A 12237-nucleotide genomic window follows, 5' to 3' on the forward strand; every position below is an offset into this window, starting at 1 on the left:
GATACTTTAGCAGGTGTGCCATTATGGTGCGGGGGAGTCAAGGGGGTTCCCCCGGGGACGGGGCGGCCCGTTGGCATCCTATGCGCTCTTTCTACTGAAAAGAATTTGGTCAGTTTCTTGGGGGAAAAGAGTTCAGTCAGCCACTGCTCCAAGAAGAGCTCCATATTGGGTCCCTCCTCTTTTTCCGGTACTCCGAGAATGCGGATATTGTTCCGTATGGCTCTCCCCTTGCTGTCTTCTGCCCGGTTCTTGAGTTGGATGAGTTTCTGGGTAACCCGTTGCTAGTTTTTCCATTTTCCTTATGGCATCCTCCGAGTCCGATATGCGTTGCTCTGCTTCCCCAACTCTTGAGCTCATGTTCCTCATGTCCTGTCTAATGAGGGTCACCTCCGACGAGAGTCCACCGATTTTCTCTTCCATAGAGGATCTGGATTAGTGCATGGCCTTCATTATGTCACAGAGCATAATTGGAGGGTCACTTAGCCCCACTTCCATGTCCTCTGTCCCACTAGTGCTTGCACCGGCTGTTTGAGATGCCCCCACTGTATATTGATCCATCTTGCATTGGAGGCCGGCCTTCTGCCGGGCATTGGTCTGCTGCTAGGGGGAGGGGATGGTCTCCCCGAGTGTGCCGAAGTCCGATGCAGGCTCCAACACCCTTAGTTCTGCAACACAGGGCTGAAGGCACGGGCTCGCCTTCAGCTCCCTGTTACCGGGCTCTGATCCATGCTGCAAGACTGGTGTGTCTTGCTAGGTCTGTTTCTGCAGGTGCAACACCCTGCACCCCTGTGCCAGGGGGGTGGGGGGCCCACCTCGATGCCTGTGGCCAGTTGGGTCGTTAGTGCATCGGAGGCTCCAACCTCAGTGCAGGGCCGCGTGGGAGAATATTGCACTTTCACCCCTCCAGTCTTTCGGCGGTCCGTTGAGTGGGATCTCGACTCAGATTTTCTCCGGGAATCCAGCCGTCGCCAGTACGGTGCTTCCGCAGTCCGGGGCGGTCCTTTTTTAGTGCGGTTTTGGCAAGGAGTCAGGACAAAATTACAGGATATTTGCCGCGGCTCGGGAGCTATGGCAGCTCACGTCCCCATGGTTCCACTGCGTAACAGCGCCTCCTCCCGCATCTCCATCTTTGATGGGCGTTCCACATCCCTGAACCAATACTCGGAAGCTACCCTTAACGCTTGCTCTGCTATTAAACACTCCTCTTATATCGGTTTCCCCCTTGAAGACTTCAATCTTGACGTTTTCGTTTTTATTGAGACGTGGTTCACTGCCAGCTCTGCTACTGCTTTTGACACACACCTCCCTAAGGGCCACAAGATCCTCTCCAAGCCAGGCTTAAAAGGTCTGGAAGCGAAGTGGCCTTGATCTTCCCTGAATGGGTCCCTGCTACGAATATTCGCATTCTGATCTATTCTTCCTTCGAATGCCTCGTTTGTAGGCATTCTGTCTCTCCAACTCTCTAGTTGACTTTCGCCACCATCTCCCTCTTCCTCTCGGAGTGGTCTGACCTCTCCTCTTCTTGCCATAACCTTCAATCTTCTCTTCCTCAGAGACTTAAATATTGACCTTGACTCTCCTGATTCTGCCACTGAACTCTTCTGCAGCCTCTGTGACTTTCTTTCCCTCGCCATTCATCGCTCTGGTCTAATGCAATCACCCGGACATACCTTGGATCCTCTCATCTCAGGAGACATCCCCATCTCCAACCCTCTCACAACACCTCTCTCCTGGCCTGACCATGATCTCCTGTACCCTCACCTGGATCTCTAAGGTCCTTCGGTTAAGCCTCTGCCTGCACCGCCAGTCATCTTCTCCATCATTCGACCGTTGAAGCGAGCCTGCTGCCTTGATGGTAGAGGCTGCTGTATAAATTATCCTCCTGCCCATTGCATCTAGCTTCTTACCTTCCTGGTCCAAAGGTACCATGGCTCGCCGAGCTCTTCCTGGCTGTGGCTGAGACTACCTAGTCAGGCGAGGGCTGAGACCTTAAGCACCTGGGCCCTGAATCTGGTACCCTGTACTTTTTCTCCAATCTGTCACGCTTGGGCAGGCCGTAGTCAGGTTTTTCATTAGTGCCAGGCCTTCCTCCTAGATGTCGTCCAGGAAGGAAATGAACATGATGGTCTTTCTTCTCGACCTGCGCCGCTAGTACAAGAACCCTTCTTTCTTAAGTCTCCACAGGAACCAACTGAAACAGGCTCTTGACATCATGTAATGAAAAGCTCCAACTTCGTCCAGTGGGGAGGCCCTATGGGGCTAGTCCGCATGTGGTGTTTCTCCGTCGGCCGTGATAAAGTAGTCTTCATCGGTGTCCGTAGCTGTGTCTGTAACTGTGTCCGTGTGCAGAGCCAGGGCTCCAGGTGGGGTCATGTTGCGACGAGGTAGTGGTGATGGAGTCGTCCGATAATGGTGAGAACCATCATCCACCTTAGACTTTCTTTTCTGCGGGGGTGGGCTCAACCTTTGAGGCTCTTGAGGGTACTGTGGAGGCGTTGACCCCCGGTGCATCCTCTACTGGATTTCTGTGACCATTGTGTGCAGAGTCGTCAGAATATCCAGCGACATGTCCGCTGGTCTAGGGGTGAAAGGAGTCAGTGGCGCAGGGTCTGGGCTGACGCGTCTTCTCTTGTGAGTAGGGGCCCTAGGTCAACCACCCCCTAATCCTCCCCCTTCGTAATCTATGTAGTAGATTGTCTCTCTCATCAGAACTTAAGTATATCTGCTCCGGACTATCTGGAGCGGCCCGTGGGTCCATGTACTGGAGAGGTTCCACCGGGTTGATCATCCATCTCTCCCTCTCAGGAGGCTGCTGTGTCGATGTGGTCGCAGGGTCTTTCCCAGACCTCAGAGTGGCTGCCTCCACAGCCTTATCTCGCCTCAGGGGTAAGGACACCCATCAGGTGGTCGTGGCATACACTTTCTTTGTGGATCCACTCAGTCAGCACCGTTGTGGTGGACTTCATCGAAAAGGTGCTCGTCGGGCCCTCGTTGACAGCGCCGTGGTTGACTCAGTTGACCTGGCAGTCTGCGAGGTCTTAGTTAGCTGTGACGAGTCCTCTCCAGACTTGTCCCTCATCTGTGTATCCACAAACAGACAGAGTTTTGATGGGTTTAGGGCCTTTCTCTTAGAAGAGGCTCCTTTCATCGGCAGGCTCACTGTGGAGGCTGATGGTAATGGTGATCGCCTTCTGCCCGAACCGGGACCCGCATCAGTGGCAAACACAGCAGAGCCAATGTCGCAGAGCTTGGCCTTCTCTTGGACTCCTATGAGATGGGGAATCCTTAAAGGATCCCGACCTCCTCCTGGAAGGAGTTTGCTCTTCGGACCGGCCGGTCCTAGATGAGGCCTGACCCTGCCCAGAGGCTGAATCAGTGAGCTTGCTCTACTTGAGCCACGCCGACAGTCTGCTGTATCAGTCTTTTTTGGTTTACTTTGTGAAACCACAGCACACCTCGCATTCCCCCTCATCGTGGTCCAGATGCAGGCAATATAAGCATTTAGAAGGCCGATCTTCCACAAATACATTCCTTAATCCACACTTCGTGCAAAGTTTGAAGATGCTTCTGCTTTCCTTCTCCTCAGTCATGGCTGCTAGGCGCAAAGAAGGCCCAAGGCCGGGCCTTCTTGAAACTTCTATAACTCTCCAACGGTGGATGAAGATCTTTGCCGAAGACGAAGCAAAAATCGGTCAAAATTCTAAAACTATTTGGGGAAAATATTCAAAATAGCACAAAAATAGCTCAGACAGCAACTTGAGGACTCCCAACACTGAAGAGTGCAGTCAAAATCAGAGGATGGCCACTAGGGGAGGATCTTAGGGAAAGGACTGTCATTGGATGGGGGCAGTATGACCCAGGGGACAGTGATTGGTTTAGAGGATAAATAGAGTTTTAAAGTGAAAGTGAAACTGTTTTTTCTTTTACCGAGGATTCCCAGCCTGACGACAGGGAATATTCATGAGCATGTGAATCCATATCAGACCCCCATGCTGAAGAATGTGGTGTTGTGCATGTCTCTATTGTTATCCTTTTTGTCTCTTTCATGTTTGTTTTGTTTAGGGGTAATGAACATTGTGGGGGTTCAAGAGGGTAAGAATGTAAACATTTATTATGTATGTGTTAATGTTATAGGATCTCATGAAATGTTAAAACCCCGAACAAAAACATACCGAACCAAGTGAAATTGTAAATGAAGGGGTAGGTTTGGATAGTATAGTGAATGTGAATGCCTTTGATCCTGACAACTTGGGTTACATAGGCACAGGAAGAGAGTGGGGAGAGAAAAGACAGACTCTGTTTGCTCACCCCCGACGATTCTGGCGTTCCAAGAGTATTTATTCCTGATGAGTTGTCCCCATAGGTGGATCTACCTTTGTGTAGATTGAAGGGCCTATTTCAGGAACAAGCAGTTCAGGCTACTATCGTACCAATCAATGAACATGAATGTTAGGAAAAAGAGAAAAAGGACCACAAAGAGATAAGCTATAGTCTGCAGTCACAGCTGAAATTAGATGGTTCACAAAGAATGGGAGCAAGGGGTGAAGGGCTGTAAATCGGGAGTAATGAGAACATTTACTGAACAACAAGTGGAGAACATTAATGAGAAATGTTCAGAGATATGGAATGTATATAAAGAAAAAAGATATTGATGTGGCTGAAGGCACAACCAAGGCCTGTTAAGACCCAGTTACACATTTTTCTTGGATTTTAGGGGTGATGGCACTATACCAGTTGGGACTAAATGCTAAATATACTAGAACTTTGCATTTTGTGGACTTGGTCAGTGGTACCTCTGCTATCCTTGCTTACTACTGGGTCTATGGAACCCTGGATTTCCTTCAACTGCCACCGGCCTAGAGAGGAGCATGCAGCATTTCTAACGTGCACTCCCCAGTCCTGGATGTCACTGAAACCCATCTGGTAGTTTCTAATGTGCCACCACAAGCAACATTTGTGCCCCCTGTGTTCCTTGTTGAAGGACATAAAATGGCTTTACTTTTGAGATGATCTACTCCAAGCAAAAACCTCTCATTGGCTTCTTCAGAGGCGTTAAATAAGTTACCCGTGCACTGCAGACTTTTTATTCAAACTGATATGGTCTTTGCCCCTCTCCTGGCACTGGGTATCCAAGACATTGTCAATGCTAAATGTCTCCGGATCAGCCGGTATGAACTCATTCAATTAGTTACTCATTCAGAGACGGCCTTTAATGCCATATGTGAGGAGGAGGGTCCTGCTCAAAGCATTGCATAATCTGTGTGAGGCTGGAATCAAAGTTGACACTTGGGTCGATTCGTCCTTTGTCTGGGTTCCATCATGGAAAAGTCTGACTATGAAGATATGGATGTCACTGTTTTTCTGCAATTCCAGTTCTGTTCCTGCAAAGTACTTTTAAGATGCTGTTCTAACAATGTACCTGAAACAGCTGCTATTATGTCGGTCACTCTGTCCATAGGTAGGGCCACTGCCATTTCAAACCATATAGGAATGCAGACTGTGTTAGAGTTGATGGGGCCTCCAGGTGTTTTGTGTCCTCTACCATATCCAGATAATTATGTGGAGTGTTGGGTAGATTGTGGGAAAAGGGTGGGTGGAAGTTTGTGTCTTGTACACCAGAGGAATATGCTTGAAGTAAAAAGAGCATGCGGGATGTCCATAAGGTTTGGGTCCCCAGAAGTGGTTCTGTCAAGGAACGAGAAATGAATTTAGCAGTTAATAAATTATATAAACTGGGGAACGTTGGGGTGGACATTTTAGGTCCCAACACGGAAAAGAGGTTGGCACTACCTAAATTGTACTAGGCCATGCTGTGGCTGGGTTAGATGCAATGTTGCAACTAAATATGTGTTCAATGTAGTTGGAAGATTTGAAATAAGTGTTACTTTGTATTTTAGTTGGACACATTTTTAGAGTCCTAGTAGGCAGCAACATGAGTAGCAGTGGCATGGATACAATGTATTGTAAAATGTACAATTTGTAGCGCTGAAAAGTACGTAAAGGGGAGATTCTTACATGCAAGAGGGGAATTCGTTGAAGGGGAAACTAACATGTAGGAATTCAACAATGGTTTAAATTGCAGACACATTTAGGGAATTGGGAAATATGGTGTTTATTGTGGATACATAGGTGAAATCTGCATTCTGAAATGTTTCTATTTGAAGTTTTAAAAGGCCGCTCTGGGTTCGCAGGAATTCATTTTTTGCCTGGTTTGGAGGGCTGGATGACCTAGGTCACAGAAGGGGGCAGAAAGTAAACCGCATATGGGAAGTTGTGATAACATCGCAAAGATCTGAAGACAAGAACTGAATGGAAAGTCATTTGTTAGGTTGCTATAGCCGGACTTGGTTGTCTGATGCAAAATGTGATTTCCCTGGAAGCACAAAGGCTTGTTTTTTTGATGACCGGAAAGGTCCGATTACCAGGAGGGTTACATTGAGAGCTGATAGTTTAAGGGCTTGCAGGGAAATAAGTAGAATGTATGTCGAAGGCTATGATGACTTGAAACGGTAGTAGCAAATTGGATTAAATGAAATAATACAGGAAAAATGATATTGGATGTCAAGAGCATCTGGGAGGGTGCAGATATTTTCCGGTGCCTCCAACAAATGCTTATTTTCTCTCCCTCCCCATACCTTAAAGTGTTTGTGGAAAGCCTTGTGCAATTATCATTTGGATTAAAAGGGTTTTTGTCACATGGTCTGAATAATAAACTGAGTTAGTCATAAATGATAATAGTATTAGGGGCAGTATGTCATGACTGACGAGGGAAGAAGTTCACGTGTCAAGGAGGGTTGTACTTTGTGAATGTATCCAATGGGGTTTTAGAGCTAGGGGAATTAAACTACTTGTATCAGAGTTAGCTAATGTAGGTTTATGGGATGACGCTGCAACAAAATATTTGTGATTATGTAAATTTTCTAACTGGGTATATAAACAGTAACTTTGTTGTCATTTGGAGAAGATCTGGTTCGTTTTCAGCTCTAAAAACAGACGAGCCACTCCGGGTCGTTAGCATGTAATAAACTTGCTTTTCTGTCAAAAATGACTTTGTTCTTCTCATCAGCCGTTACTTCATATTGGAATGCTCAAGTTACTTCCTTTCCTAAACAAGATCCATGTGAACTTGTCGCCAACAACATCAAGTAATGAAATTGGCCTCAAGTTTACTGTATTTTCTCAACCTTCCTTTTGTATGTATGTTGGTCGCCCTCGTTCAGGATTCCGGAGTCATCCCAGATATTTTAGAGTTGAACAGTCAGTGAAAAACCGGGAGCAATATATCATTTGGATTCTAAAAGAAGTCAACCAGTATAAAATATGGGCCGGAGGAGTTGGCACTTTTTTTCTGTCTAGTGCCTCATTGATTTCTTTCATTGTGAACACTGGCACTGGTGTTTCACCAGTGGGCAATAACCTTGGGTGTTCATTCTCTTCCACTTGAGGCCGTCTGATGAAGAATATAGATTGGAGAAATGCTGCCAATTTGAAGCAAAAAGAAACTCAGTTGGAACAGAACTAGATTTCAATTAAGATGAACATGTCTCAATATATGTTTTTAGAAAATCGATAAACTACATTAAATGTCACTCATATGGAATCAATGTTCTGCAAGTTGCAGTTTCAGGACACTAAATTAGATGTCCCAGTGTCCTATAAATACAAACACTGATGGTCATGGTTAGCACATTAAATAAAATGAACATCATTTGTCTTAATTAAAAATGCTTACCAAACAGGATGAAAAGTGCATGAGGTATAATGGCCTGTAACAAACAAAACAAAAAAGACAAAGCTTATTAATATCAAACCATGAATTCCAATTTAAAAAAAGTACGGTGAATGAGCAGATAATTTGCAGTTAATTTTAGGAAAAGAGACTCAAATTTAGTAACGGCACAAACAGCATTTCTATTTAAGAGTGTTAAAGTATTTTTAACATTTTATCTGCCTAAATAATATTTTAATGTGTTCTATGCTACTACACGTAGTGGTACTGTATCATCCTATAAACTTCTCCAAATATTAAATCCAACTACACCTCCAAGCAGGGAGAACATTCAAAAGCCATGCGATTAAACTTTATTTCTCAACAGTTTTCTTTATTTAAAATAGAACATGTTCCTTTAATTGCGTACATAAGATAGTAGTGCAAACAGAATGTAATACAGAATTGGCACAATCCCTCCTTTTCGTTTAACTCCCTTGCACAGTACAACCTGGGGGTGCCAATGTTACTCAATAGTCCACCACAACCTTGAACACATGTTCCTTTTAATGACAAAAGAGCACAAAATCCACTATATGGACCAAAGCTGCATAAACAATCAATATACTAGGTTACTGCTAATGGCAGAAAAATAATGTGTGTGGAATCGGTTAAATACTTGTGGAGAAGGTTTTTTCAAGTGCACACGCCGTAAAATTTGTAAATATGCCCTGAACCGTGACACTTACAACCATCCAGTATTGAGACACCCGATCACCATCAAGGGAAGGATTAGATGTGAGCCCCTTTTTGTTGTCTTTGTTCTCCAATGTCCTTGCAATAAACGGTACGTGGGAAGCACAAAATGTAAACTCAAGATTCACATCCTGCAACATGTAGGAGCGATCAAGAACAATGAATATGCTTACCCCATGGCCAAACATTTCTCTGAATTACATGGAGGTAATCCTGCAGAACTCAGCTTTTTTGGGATATACAGGATTGATACAGGACCAAGAGGAGGGAACAAAGAATGCTTAATCCGACAGGAAGAAACACGTTTCATCATCCATTTTGGGAGCAGAAACCATGGAAGACACAATCCTGATGAGGAACTGTACACCTTCCTGGGTACAGAATGATTCCAGCATGTATTAAACACTAGTCATAGATAATATCATATTTTGCCATTTCTAGACAGCCATCCCACATCAGGTGTTAGAATGGTACCACTCTCTGGGAAGCTTAACTTTTTCCCTTTGTGTACCAGCAACATGTTGTCTTTCCCACTTCCTTCAATTTTTACACCTTTTACATGCATAATCTTAAAAATATTTGCAGAGTGGGAGTCCTGTTGAAAGATATCTTGCTGGGAAACTGTAACTTTAATACATAGAAATGCTTCTTTTCCGGTTGGTTTCTGAAACCAGAATTATCGTAACGCAGTCAATAACATTAGAAAAGGATTGCATTCGGGGCATTTTGACAGGCTCAGAAGACGTTAACAAGAACTCCCACAGGCTAATAGCAATAATAAAATAGTCGGTTTGTAAAACAAGCACTGTGCACACCTCCCATATTGTTGCCTACATCTCCAATTCTGTGGTGGTCTCCCTAACAGTTCTATTTTAAAAGTATACTGCTGCATCTCTGTTCAATCCTTGTATAAACGAGAACGATACCTAGGTCAACGTGATGTAATCCTTGGCTAGTCTGCAGCATCTACTCTGAAGAGGACTAACCCCTAACCTATTCCCACAAATGACGAGATAGCTGGAGAGTCCTGGACATACTGGTTGTCCTGGCTGAAGGAAATTAAGTCTGAAGAGGAGTGTTTACATAACAGGGCAAACCTGTGGCACAAGGATGACAAAATATCTGCCGGAAAAGAACCCTGAACCGAGCAGTACATTTTGAAGAGACCCAAAGCCTGAAAGAGTCTTGCCACATAAGTTCTACAAATCCAAGGTCTGGTTGAGACCTGCTGAAATAAACCAAGGTCAAAGAACAACCTGAAGATTGCAAGGAATGTTGTGTCAAGTTGAACAAGCTGAGGGAGAGCCATGAGAAGGAATCCGATTGAAGGATTCTGACACCTGGAAAAGATCTTGATAAAGCTGCTGAAAGGACGACTACTGGACGAGTCCACTGAGTAGACCAGAGCAGATCCTTCTCAGGAGAATCTGATTGTTTTGCTTTAGAAGCTTAGAGCTGGGCATTTAAGGTTAGGATTTTGAGAACTGTTTTGTTGGCTGAACATCAGAACATGTGTGTTGCGAGCTTAGGGTAGCCTGAAAGCTAAAAAAAATGTAACAAATAGATTGGACAATATCTGTTGGACACATCATTTGACTTTTTCTTTATAGAGTAGTCTCTCCGAAGCCGGAGAAGGACTTTGAAAAAGAAGTTAAGAACTTTATGATTTGAATATTGGACATCTGGCGAAGACACCACTTTGTTTTAATCCACATCTGAGACGGTTTACTATGGAAGAACATGTTACTTACCCCTGGTAATGTTCTCTTGACTGGATGTTCCTCCCACGTATTCCTCATCTTTGATATTCTTATCACTCAGCTTTGCTGCTTCAGGAAACAAAATTCCACTAGAGGGCGCTGTGCTCGATGTCGTGGCGTTGACGTTCCTCGAGGGCTGCTGTTGCATGTCGACATCATCCGCAGCATAAATATCTTGAGCCGTGCCCATTGGCGCGAGTTCTGTTTTTTCGTTGTCATCAATTGAAGAGTTGACCAGGCGTACCCCCAGACCGTAAGCTCTCAGGAAGCGCAGAGTGTTAAGCACGTAAATTGTACGGTGGGGTAGGCTGGGAGGGGAGATGAGGAATACGTGGGAGGAACATCCAGTCAAAAGAACGTTACCAGGGGTAAGTAATGTGTTCTCCGAATGGATTGTGTCCTCCCATGTATTTCTTATCTTTGATAGACTCCCAAATGAGTGCCAATTTGGAGGAGTACCATTTAATTTAGTCATGCACAATGTGCAAAACAGCTTTTGCAAAAAGACCCTCTTGAGACGATGTTGAATCTAAACAGTAATGTTTTATGAATGTGTGCATAGAGGACCAAGTAGCTGCAGCACAGATATCACGTACCGGGACAACCCTCTGGAGAGCTGCAGAAGTTGCCATGCCCTTAGTGGAGTGAGCTCCTAGCCCATCTGGTGGTTCTCTGCCAACCAGTCTATAACATTCTCCAATTGCTAAAATGATCCACCTGGATATAGTTTGTTTTGTAACGGACAAGCCCAACGTGTAGCCGGGATATCCAATGAAAAGTTGATCATCTTGCAAGTCTTGAGATATAAAAGCTCAGGGCCCTTTATGGATCTAGCCTGTGAAGCCTTTCCTCCTCCTTGCCTGCATGCTGTGGAGGATAAAAGGCTGGAAGTATTATCCTTTGTGACAAATGGAAGTCTGAGACTACTTTAGGCAGGAAGGATGGTTTGATTTTGAGGATGACCTTATCCTTGTGGAATACCGTGTAAGGAGACTTACAAGAGAGAGCCTGTAACTCACTTACCCTGCAGGCGGATGCTAAAGCTACTAGTAGGACTGTTTTTAATGTGAGTAGCCTCACAGGACATGAACACAAGGGCACAAATGGAAAACATGTGAGAAATATCAGTACCAAATTCAAATCCCAAACAGGGACATGAAAAAAGACGGGAGGGTACACATTAGTGAGACCCTTTAGAAATTGCACTATTAATGGCATCTTGAAATAAGAGTCTTCCTCAGAGGAGCGCTTAAAGATGGAAAGCGTAGCCAGGTATCCTTTTATCGCTCCAATCTGGAGCCCCAGATTGGCTAAATGTAACAGGAAAGAAAGCCCCATAGGAGTGGCACATGGGAATGGATCCACATTCTTATCCTTGCACCAGTTACTGAATTTATTCCAACGACACTGATACAAGAATTTGGTTGCTGGCCTTCTGGCCGAAAGCAAAATCTCCATTACGTCGTCCGGGAGGTCCCAATCCTTATATCTCAGCCTCTCAGAAACCATGGGTGAAGGCCGAGTGTCTTGACCTCTGGATGGAGAACCCGACCTTCCTCTTGCGAGAGAAGATCCTCTTTGTGGAAGACGCATTGGAGGGCAGATGGTCCAGGTACCACGTCCTCCTGGCCCAATCGGAGCAATTAGGATCATGGATTGACAAACCTTCTCAACCTCCTGATCACATGAGGAATGACGGGGACTGGAGGAAACGCATACAAGAGCGGAAATTCCCAGTCCATAACAAATGCGTCCCCTAGAGCTTCCCTCAGAGGAAATTCCCTTGAGCAATATGGCTCATACTTCCAATTCACCTCGGTCGCAAACAGATCCACTTGAGGGGTTCCCCAGAGGGTTAAGATCTCTTAAAGGACTTCCAGAGCTAGTTCCCACTCGTGGGAAACTGTGCTCTGCCTGCTCAGAGCGTCCACTGCTGTGTTCTTCTCTCCGGCTAGGTGAACTGCTGATAGAGAGATTCCTTCTTGTATTGCCCAGAACCACAGCTGCATTGCC

General features: G+C 45.1%; 1 protein-coding gene across 9 annotated transcripts in view; it reads right to left on the minus strand.

Moving 5' to 3' along the window:
- Positions 1–12237, minus strand: part of PTBP3 (polypyrimidine tract binding protein 3) — a 1755480-nt gene that overhangs the window by 421131 nt on the left and 1322112 nt on the right. For all 9 annotated transcript variants that reach the window (XM_069630627.1, XM_069630630.1, XM_069630624.1 and 6 more), the window contains one exon: positions 7733–7766. In XM_069630627.1, the coding sequence (XP_069486728.1) occupies positions 7733–7766 (34 nt within the window). The remainder of the gene's footprint in view (positions 1–7732; positions 7767–12237) is intronic.

This window comes from Ambystoma mexicanum, chromosome 6q (genome assembly GCF_040938575.1).
Source record: "Ambystoma mexicanum isolate Mex_15411 chromosome 6q, UKY_AmexF1_1, whole genome shotgun sequence".
NCBI lineage: Eukaryota > Metazoa > Chordata > Amphibia > Caudata > Ambystomatidae > Ambystoma > Ambystoma mexicanum.